The sequence below is a fragment of the Arvicanthis niloticus genome, chromosome 18 (genome assembly GCF_011762505.2).
Source record: "Arvicanthis niloticus isolate mArvNil1 chromosome 18, mArvNil1.pat.X, whole genome shotgun sequence".
NCBI lineage: Eukaryota > Metazoa > Chordata > Mammalia > Rodentia > Muridae > Arvicanthis > Arvicanthis niloticus.
The window spans coordinates 20,892,715-20,918,427 of record NC_047675.1 but is presented as its reverse complement, the minus strand read 5'-3'; the positions used below and the strand labels follow the sequence as shown (position 1 = coordinate 20,918,427).

General features: G+C 43.3%; 1 protein-coding gene across 16 annotated transcripts in view; it reads left to right on the top strand.

The window, feature by feature from the left end:
- Ces5a (carboxylesterase 5A) overlaps nt 1-25,713 on the top strand; it is a 292,545-nt gene that overhangs the window by 192,310 nt on the left and 74,522 nt on the right. For 7 of the 16 annotated variants that reach the window (XM_076915626.1, XM_076915628.1, XM_076915627.1 and 4 more), the window contains 3 exons: nt 4,910-5,025; nt 6,152-6,793; nt 24,248-24,295. In XM_076915626.1, coding sequence (XP_076771741.1) covers nt 6,672-6,793; nt 24,248-24,295 — 170 coding nt within the window. In that variant the 5' untranslated portion in view covers nt 4,910-5,025; nt 6,152-6,671. The other 9 variants (XM_076915634.1, XM_076915639.1, XM_076915637.1 and 6 more) reach the window with 8 other exon arrangements.

The following is a 25,713-nucleotide window of genomic DNA, read 5'->3' as shown; positions in this document are numbered from 1 at the left end:
TACTAGCTTTTGATGCCAGCAATAAGGTCATTGCCCCAGTCTGTGGCTTGAGGTATGCATTTCATTTAGTTATATTGATTATATATACATAATACTTAAAAATGATTACTTATCTATCAACAAGGCTGATATTAGAAACAAAACTTCCAAAGTCAAGCAAGGTTACAGAGAGAACATCTACATACTTCAGCTTGAGTGTAAGTTAGGCCTTTAGAAATAGCTTGTCAATACTTGATCAAGTTACTCTATGACTTAGCATTCTATTCTCTTTTATATATTGATAAAAATCTATATGATTATCTACAGGCGTGCACAGAGTCCTCTGTGCAGCCCTATGTCTCCTAGCCTCTATCGACAGCAATTGATGTGTCCTTCAATAGAAGAATGGATGAAGAAATTAAGATATTTTCACATAATAACATACAACAGAGCAGCATGGGCCAATTCTACAACATCTATCCAAGAAAAAGTTGTAAGAAGCCAAACACAAAGAAAAAATATGATTCTGTTGATCAAAGCTAAAACACTGAAATGTTATTTGTTATAGGTAAAAACTATGGCTTCCCTTAGGGCTGAGGCATAGGACTGAATCGGAGGGGGAGTGAGGGAGTTGGTAATCTGTTCATCTGAGTTTCTAGAGCCATGGGTAAGTTTGCTTTACAAAAATTCATTAATTAAAACAAATAACAATCCAGGGACAGAAAGATTGCTTAATGGTTAAGAGAACACGCGCACACACAAACATAAACACATGCCAACCAAATAAAAATAGTTCAGTTGGTTGTAGGTGTCTAATTCAGTGGATGCACAATGCAGGGATCCTGCCAGAAAGAATGTAGGCTCAGATTTTTCAGTCTACCTCTTCCATCCAGCCTCTAACATGTTCAGGATGTGCGATCCTTCCATGTTTTAGTTGATAGGCACTAATAGACTCTTGCTGGGACATGGCATTTATCTCCTTCTCATTTGTACCATTCAAATGAAGTTAAAATACTGACACCCTGTTGGCACAGAGGCAAGCTAGTTCCAAAGTGTCCCATTTTCTCTTGCTATTCAGCATTCAGACTGCATTCAGAACAACAAATGCCTGGCCTGCTTTGAGAACACTGCCTGATCCTATGGTACGTGTCAGGGCCTTCCAGTGGGTGCTTATTAAGGAGACTCTCGTCCTTCCTACATAGATCTACCAAGTGCCTGAATTGACTATGTAAGAGCCATGACATGTTCTTTCCAGGGGCTTGCAGTGGGAAGGAGGCTGGACCAGAATGGGAAGAACCCTAGTTTATTTCAATCCTGGTAATGATAGGAACCTGGGAGAGTCACGAGACTATATATCCTTAGATGCTACCATGACAAGGGGCCTGGACTTAGGACCAAAATTCTGACTGTGAACCTTGTTTGCTATATGACTCTAGTCTGGTGTAATTATGCTTTCCAAGGATCTATGCCTCCATCTGGGAAGTGGGGAGGGTGATTCCTGCTGCTTTGTCTCCCAAGGTTGTCGGAAGAGGTGTGGAGGTTTTCTTAGTTGAAACCTGTAAGACTTGGACGCTGCTTCCTCGATTCGCAGCACCATCATTAGACATTAACCTCACTCTCTTTTATGGCCCTTTTCATAGGCTGCATTTTGTCAGAGTCATTATCTTACATTAGCTGGCTTTTAAAGTCTGGTCATCTCACAGTGAAGAGGCAATTCAGATTAATCACATGGAACCCATAGAGCAGTATTCCACTGCCTACTGGAGATGGCTGGGTCCTTCCATGCTGACTCTACCAACTCCCTCCCCTTTTACCTGCATTAAATCGGACACACACACACACACACACACACACACACACACACACACACACACACACATCTCTTCCAAGATTGACTGTATTGCCTGTAGAGATAGGAGAGAGCAGCAAAGAGCCACTCCTCATCTTTGTTAGGGAGGATCAAGGGCCAGGATACCCTTGTGAGGTACTTGGTAAGACATCAGGGGAATCGGGAGCAGGGTTGCTGACATCAGTGATCTTCCTCTCTTGGGTTCATATGAGTTCAGTCAGCTTCAAACTCTTGTCGTTTCTCTCGGATATAAACGTTTCATGGGATGCTTGCTCTGAGCAAGCAACTCCTCAATCAACTCTTTCCTCAAATAGGAAAAACCATCCTACTGCTTACCTGTAACTGCAGGGTGTATGTGTGTGTGTGTGTGTGTGTGTGTGTATGTGTGTGTGTGTGTGTGTAAAAAGAGGGGGGGAATCATGTCAATGTATTTGTGAGGTATCCAGGAGTACTGGAAGAATTAAGATGGATCTGGCTTCATGAGACCCATCAGCTTCTCCATTAAGTGGACAGTGTCCCACTGAAATTCTTGGAGGCTGTGCCAAGTTCATTATGCTCCCCAAATCTTCATGTCTACTTAGATCCTCAGAGTGTGGCTTTCTTTTGCAATGGGGTCTTAGCAGATGGAATTAGCTTAGTAAGGATGTGGTTGTGGTGGATTGAGGTGGACCCTATCCACTTGATGGATATCTTAATAGGAAGAGGAACATTTGGACAGAGAAGGTGATACCCAGGAAAATGGCTATACAGAGACAGAGACTATAAGTAAGGTGATGGAACCACACACTGGGGAATGCCAGTGGTCCATGGCAGCCACCATAGATTAAAAAAGTGCAAAGAAAGATTTAGCTCTACATCTTTTGGAGGGAGGGATGCACTATTTTCATCTTGATGTTAAGTCTTCTAGCTTCCAGTCTTGTGAGAGAATAGATTTTTGTGCCTTTGAGACACCCTGTGGTGTGTTGTGATGGTGGCCCCAGGAAATGAACACAGAAGCCCAGTGATGATGTTTTCTGTGATGGTGTCTGTAGCATGTGGTGAGCTTCTCCCACCCAGTGCTGAAGCTGACTTAATTCAGCAGCAGCCCAGCTGCTTCCCAAAGTCCCTGCTCAGAGAGGCACCCATGAAATCGGAACATTATAGTTGACTAAACAAGACTTGCATGCACAAGGACAACACCAGTTGACATTCTAGTGTCGAAGGGGGCAAAATCTAACAAGGCCCCACCTCTAGAAGAAAAGCTACATGCAATTCAGAGCTACTGGGAGTGGAAAAATCAGTTGTCTCCTTGGATGAACTTTCTGGAAGATTGCCTAACCCTAAGTGGTCAGCTCTAAACACATATAAGCAACACTAAATTTATGTATACATATATGTGTATGTATGCATATACATACCTGTATATATACAACAATCATTAAAAAGAAAGAAGACATAAATCTGAGAGGGAGTGGGAGACATGGGAGGAGTTGGAAGGAACAGAAGATGGGGTGTATGTGATGTAAATACTGTACTCACTGGAAATTCTCAAAATAATATGAAACACCAGCAGGAAGTCTCTGTTCCACAGAACAACAGCACTGCTGATGACAGACGAGCCACCACCGTGTCTGTTCCTGGCTCCTTGGACTTACATGTCTTGTCTCCCCTCTGTGCTCCATTTTACATTTGTTCTTGCAGGCTTTGGGGTTCACATAGACCTGAAAGAGTCCTGGTCCTCATTGAGTTTTCGACTCTTCTCCAAGCTTGTGGTCATTTGAATGAGAATGGCTCCCATAAACTCAGATGACTGAGTGCTTGGTCTCAGCCCGAGGAATTATTTGGGAAGGATTAGGCGTGACCTTGTTGGAGGTGGCATGTCACTGATGCTGGAAACCTGTCTCCTGGGTCCACTGGTGCATTGATCTTCATCTTTCAACCTCCTGAACTCTGAGAACAGAAAATTGTTTAAGTCACCCAGTCTGTGGCGATTTGTTATAGTACCCTGAGCTGTTTGCCTATCCTTTTAATCTCACCCACTCTCATTCTGTCTCTCTACTAGCTACTCACAGAGTTTAAAGTCTTTTTAAGAATTTGGTAGAACTTTTTTTAATATAAAAGGCTTAATAATAAAGATTTTAGATTTTTGTGGGCCACCATGGATATCTCTGGTGGTAATAGTCATTGATAGTATTTGAACAAACAGGTGTAGCTATGTTCTAATAAAATATTATCAATGGACACTAGCATTTGAATGTGGTATCATTCTTGCCCACAATGAAATTTTCTTTCTCTGATGTTCCAATAAGGCAAAAAAGAAAAAAGAAAAGGAAAAAAAAAAGAAAATGATTGAGTTTGTGGGACACACACAGACAGATGGAGATTGTATTTTGATAGTCCCTGGGAAGCAGTCTCAGACTTCTTCAAGACAATCTTTGTCTTATGATAGTCTACTCTGATAGATACTCATCAGACAAGTACTGAGCACCCCTGATGGCCACGAAGCAAGTTTGTATCAAATGCTGGGGGCATCTGAAAAAGACATGGCCATGAGCCTGGAGTTGATTCCAAGGCTTCTCTTTTCCCCCACAGTCCTGAGTTACAGAGACGTGTGCTTCCTTCTAAACATCTCAAGGCTGTATTTTTTCTTCTTTTCCATGCTCAGTGCACAGTGAGATAGAAGACTCAGCTTAGCGCATTGTGATTACTTGCTGGTCCTTGGCTTTTTATGAATCTTTTTTAAGTTTCATGGTTTTCTGATCTTCTGGAGTTCATGGATGCTCAATATTTGTCTGTTGAGTATCCACGATGATAAACTATCATCATGCAAAGACTGTCTCAAGGAAGGAGCTTCCCTACAGTCCCTGTCTTTTGTGTGCATCCCACAAACTCAGTAGTTTCTCTGCATTTTTTTGAACATTTTTTTTCTCTGCATTTGTTGGAACAGAGAAAGAGTATTGCATTGTAGGCAAAAATGGTACAGTATTCAAATTTCAGTGTCCATAAAGTTTGATTGGAACACAGGAAGTAGACAAAATATTCTCTCATTGAGATCATTGACCTGTTTATTGAAGAACTACAGTTTTTGTTTTTCATTTATAGGAAGCCCTCAAACTACTTCTACAGCAGTTCACAGCCCAACTCATGAACACCCTGAGAACTTCAGGACTTCTGTTGGTTGCTTTTCTCATCTGCTTATGTTGCCTCTTGAAGGAGAGGTGAGATAAATGGCTCAGAACCCAGCACTTTGGCTGGGGCAGAGGAGCCAAGCTACTGAAACATTACAATGCAGGTTAGCAGAGAATCCAGATTTCATGTGACAGTTAAGAACCAGCAAAGTCAAATGGCAGCATTCTGTCAGCCCCTCAGCTCCAACAGATGCTCTAGGGCCTGGAGGCTGTAGATACATAAAGTGAGCTTGTGGCATGCCAGGTTTACAGACAAGATTTCTGCAAGGAAGAGACTTGCCTGAGGGGAGGGGATGCCTCGAATACTTTCGGTCTTTATCTACTTGTTTTTATTTAGCTCCAAAGCAAGGGGTATGAGGAAGGGCCTTGGATTTGCTCTCGACCATTTCTAGTAAACCCACAAATTGTTACGTGCTGGGTGGATGGTGAGATTTAACAAGAAGGAGGTAAAACAGGAAGGGTCTGGATTCTTTTTGCCGAAAATACTGTCATCAGATATGCAGCACCGACAGCTGCTGGTCTCCTGCCAGGTGACAGGTGTTTCTAGGGTCTTGTGCTAGACCTTGGATGGTGCCAACCATCTGGAGTTGAGTTAGTTTGTAACCGACATGTATCTCAGAATACCCTGGGAGCTCACAGCTGATGGAGACCTGGGGCTATCCATCACTCCCTACTGCCTTCCTCTGTGGTTTGGGATAATAATTCCTAATAATCCCCTGGGTCGTTTTCCTCCTGTAAAATGCCTAAATCAGTCATTTTTAATCTTAGCTGCCCATTGTTACTGCCTGGAGAGTTGTTTTTAAGTAATTCTGATATCTGAAGGCCCGTAGCCAGAAAAATCTGTGTTAAATGATAAGTTTCCCACATCATAGTAATTGGTCCCTGACTTCTGAAGATTGGGCGTATGGTTTTGACTTTACGGTGCAAAGGTGATATGTACTCATTAAAAAAAAACCACACCTTCTTCACTTTTGACCTTTTGCCAAATCAATGATGTACGATATGGTATTCTCTTATCATGGTGTCAAACAAAGGAAATCAAAAATATTTTGGAGTGGCCTGTGTGGCTAAGTTAGCATGTTTGGTTGATCACATATATGAAATAAACTTAAATTTATAGTAGTTCACCTAGCTTTAATGTCATTATCCCATACAGGTAGTGTCGGGAGCCAGCAAGCCACATCGCTCTTCTCAGACCTAAGCACACACCAGCAATGGTGTGCGATCCTTGGAGATTCAGAAGGGCAGCCGCAGCCACAGCTTCGAACGGCAAGCATCTACCTCCAAGTGATGAAGATGACAAGCGCAAATAATGCAGACAAAGAATGAAGAACCTTAAATGCTCCTTCAAGGTTCTCTGATCAGTTTAAATGTGAGATTCAAAAGTCAGCATTTCCCAGCGCGTGGAGAGGCTGGGCGTGAATGTGTTCGCTAGGCTTCATACATGATGCAAGGGCAGCAGCCTGGGAAATCCTAGAGTCTGGACGCTGAGGTCTTTCAGGTCCCCCGGGACAATGATTCAGTTCCTCCTCCCCATGCTGGAGTCACTTGTTGACAGTAAGCTCAAGAGAAGTCACTGTTCGTAAGCTCAGCTTCAGCGTCTCCCGAGAGAGCAGCCAGCTGGCAACAGTGCAGAAAGCTGTAAACACATTTGACTTTTCTCTATTGACAATGCCATGTATGTGATGCTCAAGAAGACTGGATCTCTGTGTCAGGGCAGCAGGATCACTGAGGCTTTGCATCAAACCCAAGGGCAAGCCCAGTTCCTGCTGCGTTTACTGTGTATGTTGGTCCAAAGGTAGGTAGTAGCTAAACTCAGCTATTGCCTGGAGCCTAGTTCCAATCCCTGGAACAGGAACAATAATTTAGAGATTGTCTCTTTGGGTCAGCTCTGTGGAAGACTGAATGGCCACCTCAATGCTGGAAGAATCTAGTGCTAGAATAATGAGCATTGGTTATTTGAAGCAATTTCAGATTTGAAGCAGATTCAGAGGCCGAGTTCTGAGCCTGCCCCTGACTCAGAGAGATCATGCCGGCGCCTCCTCTCCTCCACATAGCATGTGGCAACTTAGCGGCAATGAAACTCATTGTGCGTAATGGAGTGTCAGTCGCTTATTGCTAATGGATGATTTCAAATGTAGAGAAAGATTTATTCAGTAAGTCAAGCATATGCCTCCAAAAGAAGATAACTGGGAGTAAAAAACAATTACACGGTTAAAGGGAAATTTTAAACACATCTCCCAAGTTCTCCATCAGTTTGACTGTGTAGTTTGAAAGGCTGTGGGGATTTAGTTCAACACATTACTAATCGAGATTCTTTTCTTTTCCCTGTCCGATAGCCACTTCAAAATGAGAGTGATGAGTGTGGGAAAAGCAAGGGGCAGGAGTTTAGTAGCCTCTTGTGGGTCCCAGACTTTCATTTCTTGGGATTTAGTAGGCTGTCCTTGTGGTGGTCAGAGAGGAGTCAGGAATATTTTGCTGACATCAGGCAAGAATCCAGAGCCCTGCTCAGAGGGCCTTCAGAGGACATCTGGCCAGCTTCATTGTGACGCTGAGGTCCGGATAAGGATAGGATCACAGGAGGGTCGATTGCCGGGCTCTGTGCCAGGCTTCTCCACTGTTCTTTCTACAGAGGGGAAATACTAACATTGGCCTCAGTGAGACGCACCCGGGAAGAACAGGAATCGGAAGGATACACATCTAGTCCCTGGGAAGGTGGGGAAGGATTGGCCACGCACTTATTTACGTTCATTTTGTGAGGATCCCATGCCTTTTATCCTCTTACCAGCTGCGCCTACAGCTAGCTGAGCCTCCTGGTTGCCTGTCCCCCACTGGCTTGAGCACAGTCATAGGCAGACACAGCCCCTGACATTTTCCTTGAGATGGTGACAGCTGGTGAGACTTTTGACTAAAGGCATAAAGAGTGAACAGAAAAAAAAAAAAAAAAAAACAGTTACTGTGTTAAAAGTGGTTTAAAAATGTGCTGCGCCATCTGTTTGGCCACAGAGGTTTTGTGGGGCATGCGTGGGGTAGGGGGTGGTCTCATCTCCCACTTCTGAGTATCACCTTGGTCGGGGCCAGCACGGAGATACTTTTTTCAAGACTACAAGCTTTGTCTTCTTCTTATCTCAGCCTCTCTTTCTGCTCGCCATGCACAGCCTCGTCTTGTTTTCTGAGAAGACGTTTTCTCAACTTCTTCAACCGCTAACGGAGTACCAAATCTGTAGATCACAGTGGATTGGCTCAAAGGTGGGCTTTTGCTCTCAGCACTGGTTATGTAAGCTGGTACAGTGTAAGAGAAATAGGACTTAGGAGTATCTTAGCTGAGGACAGAGCTCTGTGGGAGAGCACACTGTACATTGAATGTACAAAGCTCTGAGTTCAAATCCTAGGCTTCACTCTGTATTTTCTTTCACGTCTTAAAGTAGCCCACACTTCTTTTCCCTGCTGACATTTATTCTTAAACTCGTGTCTGGCTTTTTTTTTTTTTTTTTTTTTTTAGTTTTGTTTTCTATTTTGTTAAGAGATTATAACAATACACGTCCTAATTATTTTTCTCTGTGTTACACAGAAACTATTAGTGTTTGCTGATTTCACACACACTTCTTTTGATGAATTCATGTTTAATTACATGAATATTTTGGTGCTTGTATGTTTTTGATGTAGGTCATTATACTGATTTGCAAATATCAACAGCTTTGTCTCTTTGTGTTGAGCGTTGAATTTCTTATTTCCCTCTCTTGGCTGTCACTGGGCAAGCTTTGAGTACATTAAAAAGTAGCCGTGCTTCTGAGTTCTGCTCTGCTCCTGCCTCCAGCTATCACCTGTGCTGTGAGTCCAGGGCAAACAAATGCCATTTGTTGTTTTAATTTTAAAAAAGTTATTAGCATTTTATCAAATTTCAGGATGTTAAAATCATTCATGAAGATGATTTTGGCCCATTGAGTCATGTGGGTTGTTTTTTAATTTTGTATTCACCTTACAGTTCTGGCTCTAATAAACTGCTGGTTTTGATTTTCTGATGCTTTATGTAGGAATGTTATAAGTTTACTCTTAAATGGAATGGTGTCTTCCACCACCCCACATCCTCTGAGTTTTCCTTGTTCAGTCTTGGTATTGGGTTGTGCTAGACACATAAAATGAAACGAACAGCCTTTATCTCCCTGGTATAGTGCAGTGCAAGGAATTATAGCTTTCTTGGATGTTTGGTAGAACATGACCATTAACTCTTCCCATGTGTATACCTCAGTACAGGATGGGTATGGGTAGACCCTCTCTTGTTGCCATGGCTTTGACTAGTTGTTCTTTGATGGTCGTCTTCTTTTCCAGTTTTCTTGGTGTACTGTTTCCCAGAAAGCTTGCAAATCATCTACAGTTGAAATGTTTTTGTGTAAATTAGTATGCTCTCATTCTTGAATTAAAAAAAGAAATATATTTTGAAGCCTCAGAGACTCCCGTTAGCATTGTTGTTGTCTGCCTAGGGAAACAATGGTGAAGGTCGCATTGCGAAGACACCGTCCACTTCATGCAGAGACTCTTAACTGGACCAAGCGCTGAGGCTAAGTGGCTGTTGAGTGCTCTGTCCTAAGTGGGGGCATCTGCATTACATCCTTCAAGGCTCAGAGAATGTCAGGAAAGATAGAGTGTTAGAGCTGGAGGGCCGGGAGGAGAATCGGGAGCACTGTCTTCTGAATAGGATGTGGCCATTGCAGCCATCAATACACACACACACACACACACACACACACACACACACACACACACACACACACTCGCACACATACTCACACAAGCACACACACACTCACACAAGCACACACACACTCATACAAGCACACACACACTCACACAAGCACACACACACACACACTCACACAAACACACACAAGCACACACATACACACTCACACAAGCACACACATACACACTCACACAAGCACACACACACTCACACAAGCACACATGCATACATGTATATGTGACATAGAAGTGGGAGGGGGACTGGTTGAAGAGAAGGAAATCAGCAAGTGCTGGAAGGAATAAGAGGGTAGGGGTGTTTGCTATGATCACTATGATCACAACACATGGTATACATGTATAACATTGTCAAGAAGCTGAAAATTGGTAGTGGCAAAAGCATAAGAAAGGCAACAAAGGCTTGGGAAGATGGCTATTCAAATAAAGTGCTAGTGAACATCCAAATAAACTGAGTTCCTAGAATCCATGGAAAAGCCAATGAGTCTGACTGCCTGCCTGTGTTCCCAGCAAATGGAAGGCAGAGACGGGGACTCCTTAGGGCAATTTAGCTTGTCGGGCTAGAGGAGACAGCAAGCTCTAAGTCCATCAGGAGGCCAAATCTCAATATATGCAGTAACTGATTGAGGAAGACACTCCATCATCCACACCTCTACTCACACAGGATCATGTGTGCCTACACACAGGTACAACCCACATAGGTGAACATGCATACACGCAAACACATACCACATACACATATACATACAACCCTAAATGACACACTAAATTGTGTAAACAGGAAAGCTGTACATTATATGAATTTCTAAAAAAAAAAAAAAAATCCCCAAATCTTTCTAAAATAAAAAAATTGCCCATTACACCCATTTACTTCATCTTAATGTGGTTTTATTATCTTCCACCCCATTCCTAGAGTCTCAGTCTTTCATAAGCTATATACCAAGCTTATTGATATTTTCAAGGAACCAGCTTTTAGTTTTATTGATCTATCTTATTAATTTTTTGTTTTATAGCTTGCTAATTGGGCACTTTATATTTTCTATTTTTTCCTCCGATTTCACTAGGTTTATTTATTTTCCTCCAACTTATTGAATTAAAAAAAAAAAAAGGAGCTCACTTTCATTCTTCTAATTCTCGTCTTTCCCCATGAAATTTAAGACCAAGTTTTCCTGGATTCGGTACACACCTTTGCACCGTTGGATACACGGCCTCTCTCTTTATGCATTTGTAGACAGTTTATTAGTTTTCCTTTGTTAACTTAAAAGGTGTCTAAGCCACACAGGTTGGCTAGTTATTTGTTATATTTTCTGCTTTCTACCCTAGAAGACAACCTATCTGATTACCTCCTGATAGGATTTGTTGGCATTTCCTTTGTAACTTAATATACGAGTACGTTTTTTCTCCTACAGTGCTGCCAATTGAACCCAGAGCCTTGTGCACGCCAGGCAGGTGCTCCACTACTACTGACCTATATCCCGGGCTCGTAGTCACACCTACAAGTTATGCTATTATACTATTGAGGTCTCCCCTTTCTGTGCAGGACCTACAGCTGTTTGATGTGGGAATTCGGAGAGCTAGAGAGTAAGACACATAGCCATGGTGGGAAATGGTCACTTTCTCTTCATGCATATTTCCTTTACGTAGTAAATCTATGCTTTCAGGTGCATGGAAGGTGAGCTGTCTTTATGGCTATTGCATGTTCTCTGTGTGTCTGTTTTTGCGGTGCTGGGATTGAACAAAGGCCTCTGTTCCTGCTGGTCAAGCACTTTGCCAGTGAGCTACACCCGGCCCCTAGATAGTTTATTTCCTCAAGTTGGAAAAGCTTTCCCCTGGCGCCTTTCATCTTTACCTTAACTTGCAATTATTCCTTGGAGTACTTTGTTTTTATTAGAATTGGCATAAATATAGCTTTCCACTCTTTTAGTCCCATTTTGCTTTGCATACGGCTAATAAGCCACAGCTAGCTGTATTTTATATTAAGATTCTACTTTAATAATGTCTGTCACTCAGTAGGAATTTTGAGCCATTCATACGTACTGGGATTATTGTTAGACTTCCTTCTGTCAACGTTGAGCACATTTTACTCATAATAAGTTGGTTTCTTGTACATTCAACCCATTGTAAAAAGTTGATACACTTTGAGATATTGACCTATACTGATTTGTGTCCAGTATCTCTCTAAAACATTGAAATCGGTTAATTTTTCTTTTATTTCTTGCTTTCTGACATGATTCTCATTCTTCTCCTCCTGAGCAATTACATACTGATATACCTTAGGACTTTAGTTAGAACGTTATTTTAGGATTTTGGTTAGAACTTTTTTTAAAAAAAACAATTTGTATATTTTAATTAAGATCTAGGTATAGCCCTTCCCCCTTCACCTTCTATCTTCCAGTCCTTCCTGTGCATTTCAGTTTGTCACTGTCCTTGGTTTCCCTGGATGGATTTAAATGATTGCAGTTTACCTGTTGTTTTTTTTGTTTTTTACTCTGCACCCTCTTTCTAATTGTATATGGTCTCATCATATCTTAGAACTCTTTGTCACATGCTTGAAACCAGAAAGAGAATCACCTGGCTGGCAAGAGAATCACTTGGTGATACCATTTGATGAGTCTGCAAATAGGAGGAGGAGCAAGGGCTGGAAAGCAGTCCAGGAGAGCACTGCAGTGGGACTGGGGCTGGTTTGTGTCATGCTCTGAGTCACCAGGTATTGAGGTAGTTCTTATGTGGCATTATTACATCAATTGCTGACTGATACAGCAGTCTTCCAGCCCTGACGAGGATACTAACTCTTTTTTTTAATTTGTTTGTTTTTTGTTTTTTGAGACAGGGTTTCTCTGTATAGCCCTGGCTGTCCTGGAACTCACTCTGTAAACCAGGCTGGCATCGAATTCAGAAATCCGCCTGCTTCTGCCTTCCAAGTGCTGGGATTAAAGGTGTGCGCCACCACTGCCTGGCCTAGGATACTAACTCTTCTTTTTTTGGGGGGGGGGGGCGGGTATTATATTTACATTTCAGATTTTATCCCCTTACCCCATTTCCCCCCACCACCCAGAAACCTCCTACCCCATCCCCCCTCCTCATGCTTCTATGAGGCTGTGCCCCCACCTACCCCCCCACACTCCTACTTCCCCACCCTCACATTCCCCCCACTCGGTGTTTGTCCTTCATGGGACCAAGAATCTCCTTTCCCACCCATGCCCGACAAGGCCATCCTCCCCTACATATACAGCAGGAGTCATGTGTCCCTCCCTATGTGCTCCCAGGCTGGTGGTTTAGACCCTGGGGAGCTCTGGTTGGTTGGTATTGTTGCTCTCCTCATGGGGTCACAAATCCTTTCTGCTCCTTCACTCTTCTCTCTAACTCCTCCATTGGGAAACCCTTGATCAGATCAGTGGATAGCTGTGAGCATCTGCCTCTGAATGTGTCAGTCTCTGGCAGACCTCTAAGGAGACAGACATATCAGGTTCTTGTCAGCATGCACTTCCAGCCATCCACATCAGTGTCTAGCTTAGGTGACTGCACATGGGATGGATACCCAGGTGGAATGGTCTCCAGATGGCCCCTCCTTCAGTTTCTGTCCCATGTTTTGTTTCTATATTTGCTCCCTTGAGTATTTTTGTTTCTTGTTCTAAGTAGAACTGAGGCATCCCCTCTTGGTCTTCCTTCTTCATGAGCTTCATGTGGTCTGTGAGTTGAGTCTTCGCTATTCCAAGCTTTTGGGCTAACATCTGCTTATCAGTGAGTAAATACCATGTGTGTTCTTTTGTGATTGGGTTAACTCACTCAGGATGATAATTTCTAGTTCCATCCATTTACCTAAAAATTTCTTGAATTCATTAATTTTCTTTCTTTCTTTCTTTCTTTCTTTCTTTCTTTCTTTCTTTCTTTCTTTCTTTCTAGAGCACAGAGGAATTCATTATTTTTAGTAGATGAGTAATACTCCATTGTGTAAATGTACCACATTTTTTGTATCCATTCCTCTGTTGAGGGACATCTGGGTTCTTTCCAGCTTCTGGCTATTATAAATAAGGCTGCTATGAACATAGTGGAGCATGTGTCCTTGTTATATGTTGGGGCATCTTCTGGGTATATGCCCTGGAGTGGTATAGCTGGATCCTCAGGTAATGCTATGTCCAGTTTTCTGAAGAACCACCAGACTGATTTCCAGAGCGGTTGTACCAGCTTACAATCCCACTAACAATGGAGAAGTGTTCCTCTTTCTCTGAATCCTCGCCAGCATCTGCTATCACCTGAGTTTTTGATCTTAGCCATTCTGACTAGTGTGAGGTGGTATCTCAGGGTTGTTTTGATTTGCATTTCCCTGATGACTAAGGATGTTGAGCATTTCTTAAGGTGCTTCTCCGCCATTCGAGTTTCCTCCGTTGAGAATTCTTAGCTTAACTCTGTACCCCATTTTTCAATAGGGTTATTTGGTTGTCTGGAGTCTAATTTCTTGAGTTCTTTGTATATCTTGGATATTACTAGCCCTCTATCAGATGTAGGATTGGTAAAGACCTTTTCCCAATCTGTTGGTTGCCGTTTTGTCTTATTGACAATGTCCTTTGCCTTACAGAAGCTTTGCAATTTTATGAGGTCCCATTTGTCAATTCTTGATCTTAGAGCATAAGCCATTGGTTTTCTGTTCAGGAACTTTCCCCCTAGGTATTCAAGTGTCTTCCCCACCTTCTCTTCTATTAGTTTCAGTGTATCTGGTTTTATGTGAAGGTCTTTTATCCACTTGGACTTGTACAAAGGATACTAACTGGTAACACTGCACTTTCTGCACCCAAACACTTGACTTAGCAGTAAAAAGGTCAGGTCTGGTTCCAGTGAGTGAGGTTAGTTATTTCCAGGGCCTGAGATAGGCACTGTAGCAGAAAGAGAAGAAAAACAATCAAACAAAACAAAACAGACAAACAAAAAAACCCAAAGAACTAAAAGAAAACAATAAAAAACAAAACAAAAACAAAATAAAACAAACAACAACAACAACAACAACAAAACCCTCAAAAAACAAACAAACAAAAAAACCAACCAAACAAAACCAAAAAAACCCAAATACACCAGCCAGCCAAATGTAGTCACTTAATGCTTTCTGATGCCTTTAATTAGGAAAAGCAAAGAAAGATTTTGATCAGGAGACAGAGGACTGGGCTGGGTGGTGCCTGGGGGCTTCTTTGTTTGTTTTTTTTCCTATGAAGACCATGGAGACATAGAGGCCAGTCATCCTGCCCTGGGGCCTGAAATACCATCTGACTCAGGGATTCTCAGAATCTCCACTCCGGCAATGGAAGAAATGATAACTTCCAGATGAGCAATATGGAAGCCAGGAGTCACGTCTTACCAAAATACCCTGGTCTGTATGTTAGGGAATCAGGGAGAAGCTGCACGGGCTTCCTTCCCACCCAGAGAAAGGATGGATCTTAAGAAGCTTTCCTGCAATCGAGTTTCCCTTGCTTAAGTGAATTCCAAATGCTACTGAAAATTCCATTCATTATTTAAACCATTTCAGCTCCCCTGAGAACCTGAGTGCACAGCAGGAAGGAAAGCACTTTCCCTGTGCTTGTGAGCTGGGGAGGCGCAAGGAGCTGGGCTGGAGGCAGAGGGCAGGTTTGCAATGCTCCCCAAGAGTCTACAGAGGTGGGCCAAGAGGCCATCCAGTGGTGGTGGTGGTATCGACCAGGACAGGGCTGGGAGCCATTACAACCACCCAGGGTGTTGCCATAACTTTCTGATCCTGAGAATCATCCGACTTACTTGGTAAAAAAACCAACCAACCAACCAACCAAACAAACAAAGATTGCTAGGCAGATGTGGTTTCAGCAGGTCTGTACTGGGGTCCAGAGACCCACACCTTCAGGTAACCCCCCCCAGGTCATTTTGGTAACTAGGCAGGCAAAGCAAGTACTGACCAATCAAGCTGCCTTTGTCTTTTTAGGGGCCCAGCTGCTTCAGGTTCAACAATGCGGGGTGAGGGATGGGGGTGGGGGTCTCATTTCGACCACAGGGCCTCAGTTAGCACTGGATCTAACTACAGAACAAACTCACTGAGGCCTGAATGCCACGGGTTGAGATGGCCAAATTGTAGCCACATTGGAACTTATATGTCCCTGGAGTGTTTGATGTCCCCTTGCTTTTGGCAGCAACTTTTCTCTTTATAGGAAAAGCCAAAGGTGGGCTGGGCCCCTGGAAGCACATGGAGCCAGGCTGACACTGCCTCACTGCAGGGCCAGGGGGAAGCTATTGATCTCAGAGCCATGGATATGAACCTTATATCAAATGATGCTTCTGCACCTAGTAAGAACATCCATTAGACAGCGTATTAGCACTCTGACCAACCATTTGAGAGGAGACTGTCTGAGGGGAAGGATTTGTTTTAGCTCATAGTTCTAGAAGGTTCAGCCTATGGTTGTGTGGTCCCAAGTACTTTGTCCTGAACATGGTAATGGCAAGAGTATATGAGGAGAAGGCTATACACCTCATGATGGACAGAAAGCAGAGAGAAAGAAGAGACTCGGACCAGTATAACCTTTAAAGGCATTTCCCAGTGACCTACCACTTGGGGGGAGAGGGCAGCTCCCTAAGTATTGCCACCAGCTGGGGACCAAGCATTTAACACAGGAGCCTGTGGGAGACATTTTATATTCAAATCACTCCAGTGCTCAGTAAACAAATAACTACTCCATTCTAAGTGGTATTAGCCAGTAAGTACTTGGTGAAGGAGATTTAAACGGCAAGAGCCACATTTTAAGTATGACTGTGGGTGTGATATTAGCATGCGGCAGCCAGCAAGAAGCCTCAGGAAGGAAAGCCTGCACACAGGGAAAGGTAGGCAGGGCCCGTCAGGCCCTGGTTCTGGGAATTGATGTCTGATTTCAGGTCGGACAATTAGTGTTGAAACGCACAGGAGCCAGGAAGCTTCCTAGCATTGTTGCTTGTAATAAAAAAAAAAATCCAGACGTAACTGGATGTTTCCATTAGAAGTGATGTAACAAGCAGGCTTTGGCCTAGTTTTCTCAAAGCAGGCAGGTTCCCCTGGCTCTTCCCACACCCTTTTCTGAATTGTCAAGTGCCAGCTACTGCCACCTAGTGGTGAGAACTGCACCGGCATGGGAAAATTCTCTCTCTCTCTCTCTCTCTCTCTCTCTCTCTCTCTCTCTCTCTCTCTCTCTGTGTGTGTGTTTGTCTCTCTCTGTCTCTCTCACACACACATGCTCAGACATGACACAGTGAGACTGCCTGGTTATCTCTCCTTGAACACGGGATTGGAAGATAACCAATCAAGGAGTTCCTGGGGCGTTCTCTATATAGAGGAGAGTCTCAGCCGAATGGCATTTAATTTTTGCTTTGACTTGAGAAATGCTAGTGTGAGAGGTTGTAGCAGAATAGAGACCCTCCAGCTACAAATGCTCACAGAAAACTCCTCTGGTCCAGGCTCCTTGCATTACAGGCGAGGAAACTGACACTCAAAGATGGGGAAACACCTCAGACGACCATGACTTTAGCCTATCTTTACCCAGCTCCTCTTTCTCTCAGGGACACTCAGCATTAGTAGCTAATGCAACTATAGGTCAGGAGTTTCTAACTGCTTGGCAAGCGTGAAAACCGTAGAGATTTCAAAAGAGGAAAGGAACCATGCATCTCCAGTGGCCGCCATTCTCAAATGTTTCAGTGAAGTGAAATAATTACGCAGAATTAGGATTTATGGACAAAGTCAAGTAGTAAGAAGTGCAGAGAATGACACTTACTGTGCCCCTTGGGCAAGCTTGCAACACCCGAGAGCGAGGGAGACACAGCTTGGAAACCAAGGCAATCTGTGAGGAACTCCAGACGCGGGGTCCTAGCTCCCGCCTTCCTGTCTTCCAGCCTTCCTCTGGCCAAGGCTTGGGAATCACCCTGGCCTTTGGATCTTTTAGGTTCTGTATTCGTGAAACAATCTCTGGCTTCTTGGGAAGAACCAATGAGAGAATTGGAAAATGGGTAAAGTGATTTGCACAACACACTGTATCATAAATGACTTATTTCCTTTTTTCAGGACTGAGTTTAGTTAATAGTCACCGGACGCTTGTGTCTCTTAAGTGGTTGAGTCTGTGAGTTGCTCTGATCATAATCATCTTACACCAAAACCTGAGACAGAGCATCCTTAATGGGAGACAACGCTCTGCTCTCCTCTCGGTGTTTCTAGCCCGGCTCAACATGACCTCTAGAAGCATACATTCAGAAGAAACTGTCAAACAGGTGCCTGAGATAGCTGCATCATTTAATATTCTAGAGGCATGACAGTGTCCTTTGGCCCACAGACTCCACATTTGTGTTGCCAATCTTTTCCGTGATGATCATTGTGGTGGATAAGGATTCATACCCACAGCTAAAATGCCATGAATTTAACTATGGCTTATTAATCATACAAATAATCTTCCCTTGTGAGGCAGCCTCCATTCTCTTAGCCATTTTTTTTTTAAAAAAGCCATCAAAACATTTTATTATTGATTTGTCAGAGCTCTTTATATATTTGATACAAGTTTGTCAGGTAAACATTTTTTACAACTCATTCTCCTAATTTGGGGTTTCCTACTCCATTTTCCTGATGATGTCTTCTTAAAAACAGGGATCAAAAAAAAAAAAAAAAGAACTAAGTCCAGTGATCTATTGTTTTGATTCATATTTAGTGTTCTTTTGATGCTCTCAGATTATCTTTGTTCAGTCTCAGACTGCAGATATTTCCCCTGTTTTCTTTGAGATGTTTCATGGTTTTCTGTTTTAGCTTGGGCCAGTGATCTGCCTGAAGCTATTTTCGTGGCTAGAGAAGAGGGACTCAGGATTCCACAGGGATGAGAATCCTTTAAGCACCATTTGTCAAAAACATTTTCTTATGCCCACTGAACTGGCTTAAAATTTGGGGAGTTAATTTTTAAGATAAAATCTTTTTAAAGTCATTTTGTTTTGTTTTATTAAAAAGCTTGTGCCAAGTAAATTAAATGATAACCAAGGTCCTACAGGTCATAGCAGCACCAAGGATTCAGGAGCTGTACAATCCCATGGGGTTTAATTCTTGTATAGATTCATATATCCACTGCCATAATCACACACAGAAGAGTCTGATGTCCTCCAACCTCCTTCACCCTGTCTTCACCTCTGTCTGTGGCTGACACATACCCCGTAGACTGAACACTGAACATTACAGTATTCTTACCTGTGTGTCCTCTGATGGACACACACTGCTGAGATTAGTGAACATACGATAGTTTCCAAGATCAGGGTGTATGAGGCATTAATTAAAGAACACTTAGCCTGACCGATTTTTCTATTGTATTACTTTTAAATTTTTAGTTTTTACATCAGATTTATTGTGCTCTCCCAAAAGATTTATCTTCGTTTTCCTTTTCACATCTGAGTCTGTATGTCACACGTGTGGGTGCCCATGAGGACTTTATGTGGGTGCTGGGAACTGAACTCAGGTCCTCTGGAGGAGCTGCCAGCTCCTGAGCAGTTTCTCTAGCCTTTTCTTCACACTGTGTTCTTTTCTTTCTGATTTCTTTGGGTTAGTCTGGCTTTGTTGTTGTTGTTCGGGGTGTTTCCGCTTCCTAACACACACATCTAAGGAGACAACATCCCCCCAACTCTGCACCTCTACATTTTACATGCCTTCTATTAACTTGAGCATGCTGTATGTCAATTTAAATTCACTTCAAGTATTTCCCAATTTCTTTATTTTTTTTTTTTACTCATAATTTACCTAGAGGTATACTGATTGACATCTTAGTGTTTAAAGATTTTCCTCTTATCTTTTTTACTGATATCCAACTAAATTCCGCTATAGCTTGGACTGACTGTATTTTATGTGGCTGTTATTCTGAATTAGTGTGTGTTCCACGATTCATTTCTCTGGCTTCTATTGGCATGAGCTTAATGCACCCTTAAAAAGAATGCACATTTTTCCTTGTTGGGGAGGACGTTACTATAACTATTCACGGGAGCTATCTATTTGTTGAAGATTTTTTTGTTTTCTTCATATCTAAAATCAGACACTCCTTTCCTACTTTTTTTGAGATGCCTTCTGACTTTATTATTTATTGAACAGAATTTTTTCATATAATATATTTTAATCATTTCCCCTCCCGAAATTTCTCTAAGATTCTTTGCACCTCTCTACCCACCCCACACTGTCTCCCCCATCCCTCCATCTCCAACCGTTGTTACTTCTTGAGTCAGAATTGTAAAGAATTCCAGTGCTGTCAGTTCATCATATGTTTCTGGCTCTGCCAGGCTCAGGTCTAGGGAGGCTAGGAGGATGCAGGAGATATTCACAACCCACTACTTTGCACCTGGCCTCTTCCCTCCCTCCGTCTGCCTGCTACTTCTCACTTTGCAGACTCCCTTGGATGCTCTCAAATTTTGAAGTGATGTTTTCATCGGGAAGCTACCTCTTCATTCACGGTCCATGAGGAAACATGAAGGGTAGCCATCAGCCACGGGTCCTCATGCCATATCCTGGCCTGCTAATGTATTCGATTCCAAGACTACAAGAGTCATTTGGAATGGACACTGAACACAGGATTCGAGTTACACAGGAAGAGTCATTGCTGAGACTTTTGTGTAGCCCAGAGAAACACAGAACCTTTTCTCTGGAGTTGGAAGAATTTATTTGAGAGCAAGTAGACACACAGGTGAAGATGGTCTGTGCAGGAAAGGAGAGAGACAGACTCCCAATGGACTTCCTTTAGGGACCTAGATCTAGCCATTCCTGATGTCGGTAGGCATTTCTTGCATTCTGGGCTTTTTAAGTAAAACAAACCAAACCAGACCTGTTAACAAACCATTTTCTGAGTTAGCCAGAGTTAGTTGGTGTTCCTATCATTTCATATAAAGGAGTCTCAATCTCCTTGACTGTATCTGTATGTCTTAAGTTTCCCTTCAATTCCATAAGTTCCTCAGCCAGGATTCAAGGAATCCATTGCTTTCTTAAGCCTGAGAGTAGTGCCCAATCCTTGAGAGGGCAAACAACTCATTTCACGGTTCTCCAAACAGAAACAGTTGTCCTTGGAGAATCTCAGCGTGAGAAGCTGGTAAGGTTGATATGAAAGGCAAGCTGTGCTCCAGGGCCTCCTTTCAATGTCCAGAGCTCATCTTACTTTGAAAGGTAAGACAGCATCCAGTGATGGGCAGAAAGGATGGCTGCTCCCTCTCTTGTTGGTACCTACAAAATCTACATTGCTTTCATGAATGGGAAAAAGGAATACTGTTTCTCCATGGTATTTTGCTATTAATTTTGTTAAAATTAAATTAAAATCTCAAATTATGAGAAAGGTGACATATTTGGCACATAGGTGAAGCATGTGCCCAGCACAGTTATTAGGAGCGCAGGACCATAGGGATAGTTTGCTGATGGAGAGGAGGGGCCTTGGGGGAGGACTCTTCTCAAGGTCACATGGGGAATTAACTGATGAGTAGCAGTAGATCCTCCTGTCATGGATATTCAGTCCCCTGTGGTTCAGCCACCTCTTTCTGTCACTCATCCCTCCAGCAGTCTCTGAGGTATAAGTGAGGTTTTTTTTTTTCAGGCAAGGTCTGAGGTATGAATGAGGCAGCAACATTATCAGGAGGGTTTTTGAGCACTTCTGCATCCTACACAGTGTTGGGAAGACCTTGGCAGCCCAATGGTCCTTGCCTTCCATGAGTTTTTTTAGCCCAGTGAGAGTGAGACACAGAAGCACATGCTACTTAGGGCCGGTATGGTTGGACCAGTGTTATGTTTCTGGCAGGATAAGTCAAAGAAGGGGGTGCCTAGCCCTGCAGGAACAGGGGTTAGGTATAGAGACTTCTCTAGAAGAGTAATATCTGATGTTAGACCTTGAAGAATACTCCGAGTTCTCCATGTTAGTGAGGCATGTTACTGGATTCTGAGGGAGGGAAGCATATGCCCTCCTCGCTTCTCTTGTGACATTTATCTTACAGTGGCTTTTGTGTCAACCCTGTGAGTTTGCTTGGTTTCCCAAAGCCCCTTTGTAGCTGTGTTGGACATCCACGTGCCTCAGTTTTCTATTTTGTCAAGAGAGCGTAATCACAACATTCCTTCTTGATAGTTCTGCATCGTGTAGAGATACAAATAAGGCATACAGAAAGATGGCCTATGTACAATAAGCACCCAGTCCTTGCATTGCTTTGCAGAATCCTGTCGTCGCAGCTTTGTAGGCCAGACCTTTCCCTTTCCCTGCATACTTGCTAGAGTATGCATTTGAGAATCCTCTGGGTTAGCTATGCCAACAGATAACTTCCAACAGATAACATCACAGCCTCTTTGTGATGATGTTCAAGGTTAAAGCATCTGAACCAGCAAGAAGGGTCACTCTGGTATTTCCTTATGACTGGATCCAACTGGCCCCGCCAGCACCCATGAAAAATGAATTACAATAGTTAATACACAAATGGTTTTCAACCCCCTTTCTCTTCATTAAATGTTCCTTAACGTCAAGTGACATTTATAGTCTGAAATAAAGTCTCTATTTTGGCTGCTGGAAGCCTCTAGCAGCTTCATGCTTCACTCCCAGAAGGTGTCTGCCCTAGTCCTTGGTCTACTACTATAACTGACTAGCACACTCTAGGTAATTAATAAAGCATAAAGGTTTATTCTGCTCAGGGTTCTGGAGGCTGTGAGGCCTAAGATGGAGGGAGCACATCCAGGGAAGAGTCCCCAGGTGGAGCAGAGTTTCCCACGCAGAGACAGCAAGTTGATTCAAATTGCTAACTTGAATCTTCTTATAAAGCCACTGCATCATTGTCAAGGGTCCAGCCTTGTAATCTCATCTAATCCCAATGCATCCCAAATGCTCTGTTTACAGCTCCACTAATGTATACTTTAGGGACTGAGTTGCAATGTGAATTTTAAAGGGGACAAATACCCAGAATGCAGCAGCATCCACTTAGAGCACATATCTACTTAGATGTGAGTGGGCTGTTTTTTCTGAACTATGCTGGTATTGCGTAGAGAATAGCCAGGCTTTAAGGAGCCCTGGGCATCAAAGAAGATGATTTAGTGCTGGCAGAAGACATCAGGGCCAGCTAGGGACTCAGTCTGTGATTGGATCTAGTCATAAGGGGGTACCGGAATGACCCTTCTTGCTGGTTCAGACGCTTTACCCTTAAACATTACCACCAGGAGGCTGTGGAAAGGGGAGTTGTTGGCATAGCTAACCCAGAGAATTCTCAAATGTATACTCAAATGTATATTCTCAAATGTATACACAAAGGAAGGGAAAGGTCTAGCCTGTAAAGCTGCAACTACAGGGTCATGCAGAGCAAAGCAAGGACTCTCCTTGCTTTCCCCAAATATGACAGAGATCCAGTTATGCTTCTGGGGATGATCTTGGGAAGAAGGGAAGTGAGAGAGGCCCAAAGCAGGTGGTGGGGCAAAGTACACAGTAGCAAATGCTGCCTGAAGCCAGGAGGATGCAGGAACTGAGACTGGGGGTCCACACTTGGGTGACTACTGTGAAGGACCTTTGTGCAGACTGGAATTCAGGCAGCAGTGGCCATCTCTGCTTTTGCGTGTCACCTCTGACTCAGTGTTTTTATATGTGGTTTCCTGTTTACTAAATCCTGTCCCTGGTAACTTTGTGGTGACGTGGTTGTCAGGCAGCACGCCTGTCTTACATCTTTTAGAGTCCCAGGAGGAGAAGGTCGAGTGTGTCAGGGAGGGGCAGTGTTCTGGAAGAGGAGAGGAACTAATCAATGAAGCCAGTTGCCAGGACAACGCAGGGGAAAAGGTAACATTCAGGCAGTTGTCTACAGAGAATCTGAGGCTGCCATTTTTAAAAATGACATAGAACTCAGAGTTGAGGCACATGATCTATGGAGGAGAGATTTTTTGCTGGGTCTTGCTGGTTAGCAGGACATTGGTGCTTGAAAAGAAAAGATGCAGAAGTTCAAGAAGGATGTACAATTACTTTTTTGTATCAAGTTGGGCAACTGGGTGCTCAGATATTTGGTCAAATATCATTCTGGATGTGTTCTCGAAGGTGTTTTTAGATGAGAGAGTTAGTTAGTCCTCTGCAATATGGCAGCTCTTGTCCAGTTAGTTGAAAGTCTAAATAGACCAAGAATAGCATAGGTCTCCTCTCTCACCGTTTTGTTCTGGGACAAGTTCAAACTCAGTTGTTGGGTCTCTGGATTGCTAGTTGTCAGATGGAACTTTCTTCAGACAAACTTCCTATCCTCAGGCTTTCAGACTGGTAGGGATTGTGTATAGTGTCTCCTGGGTCTGGGTCTCCAGTAGCTGATCTCGGAACGTCTCAGCTTCTAATTCCTTGTTCTCTCTCTCTGTCTCTCTGTGGCTCTCTCTGTCACTCTCTCTGTCTCTGTCTCTCTCTGTCTCTGTCTCTCTCTGTGTGTATGTACACTCTCTTGCATGCATGTGCACATACATGTACACACACACACACACACACACACACAGACACACACACATTGAAATTTCTATTCTTTTACTTTTCTGCAGATCCACAACCAATCAGATGGAGAATGTAATGATGGAAACCAAGACACGGTGAGCACTGGACTTGGCACCTTCTGCATATCCTTATGAGTCCCCAGGCTCAGGCCTGCATCTAGCCCATGGATCGATAAATAACAAATATTTATTGTGTACTTAGTCTGGTCTGCAGTGATGATAGATTTTACATGTTCATTTATTTGATCAATAAACACGTCCTGGGTGTCTACTGATCGTCTGAAATGTATCATTGAACAAGATAAGAATCCGTAAGTTCCCAAAGTTCACTTTGTAACTAAGGCAATGTTGAACAATAAACAATAGATCTAACAGTCACTTTAAGCATGCAGCATGTTCAAGGGTAGTTTATTGCTATACAAACATTAAGTAAGTGGCATTAAGCTTTGGGGTTAGGTTGCTACTTTAAACAGGCTAATCATGGAGCCCTCACTTTGAAGGGGAAATGTGAGCAGGGAATTAAGAAGCATGCGAAGAAGGGAGCAGACATAGAAGAGGAAAGAGCATGTGAAAAGGTCAGTGCATTTGAGGAGGGGGATGGGACAAATCTGGTAGGGCTGGATGAGCATGAAAAAGAAGGAAGGGAGTTCAAGGACAGAAGTGAGAAAGGTCAGAGCATGCCAGGCCTTGTGGACCACTGGTGGGGAGGGGGGGGGCGGGTGTAGCTTTAAAAAGAATGGAGTTATGTCAGTGGCAGGAAATGGGATAAGGCCAGAGATGGTCATATGAAGAGAATGAGGGCAGTCTTATAATGGCAAGCATGTTTTCTCTCATTTGTGGTTCCTATACATAAAATCATGTATTCAGGTGGGAAATTGTCTAGGGGACTGAAGGAGATAAGTGGGAGAGGAGGAGGGGAGGAGGAGAGGAAAGGTAGAATGGGTAGGACCTGGAGCGGGAGGGATATGTTCGACATACAATATATACCAGTAAGAAAGTTGCATAACGCAGCTTTAGTTCAGACAAGAGTCCTTGAAGCTTTCTTGCAGAAGGATGATCAAGTTGGTCTTATTTTAGCCTAAGCCTTCCCCCCCCCCGACCCCCACCCCCACCCTCACCCTGCCTGCTCCTGCTTTTCAGTGATCCAGGGGAGAGATGAGGATGGCTGGAACCAGGGCAGTGCCAAGTTGATGGATCAACAATTGAAAGCGACAGGGGGAACACCAGTGTGGTTGGAGCAGCATGAGTGTGAAAGATTCTGGCATAGGGTGAGGTCGCATGTGGACCATCAAACTATTACTCAGGGGAGGGGCTGGGTGGGGAAGAGAGTTTGTTGCACATGCATAAGGAACTGAGTTTGGATCCCAGGACTCATGTAGTAAGTTGGATGTGATCTCATGTATACTCGGAACTCTAGCATTTAGGGTATAGTCAGATGGGAGGGACAAGAGGATGGCTTGCTGGACACCTGATCTTAGCGAGAGACCCTGTTTCAAGAGAATAAGGCAGAGATT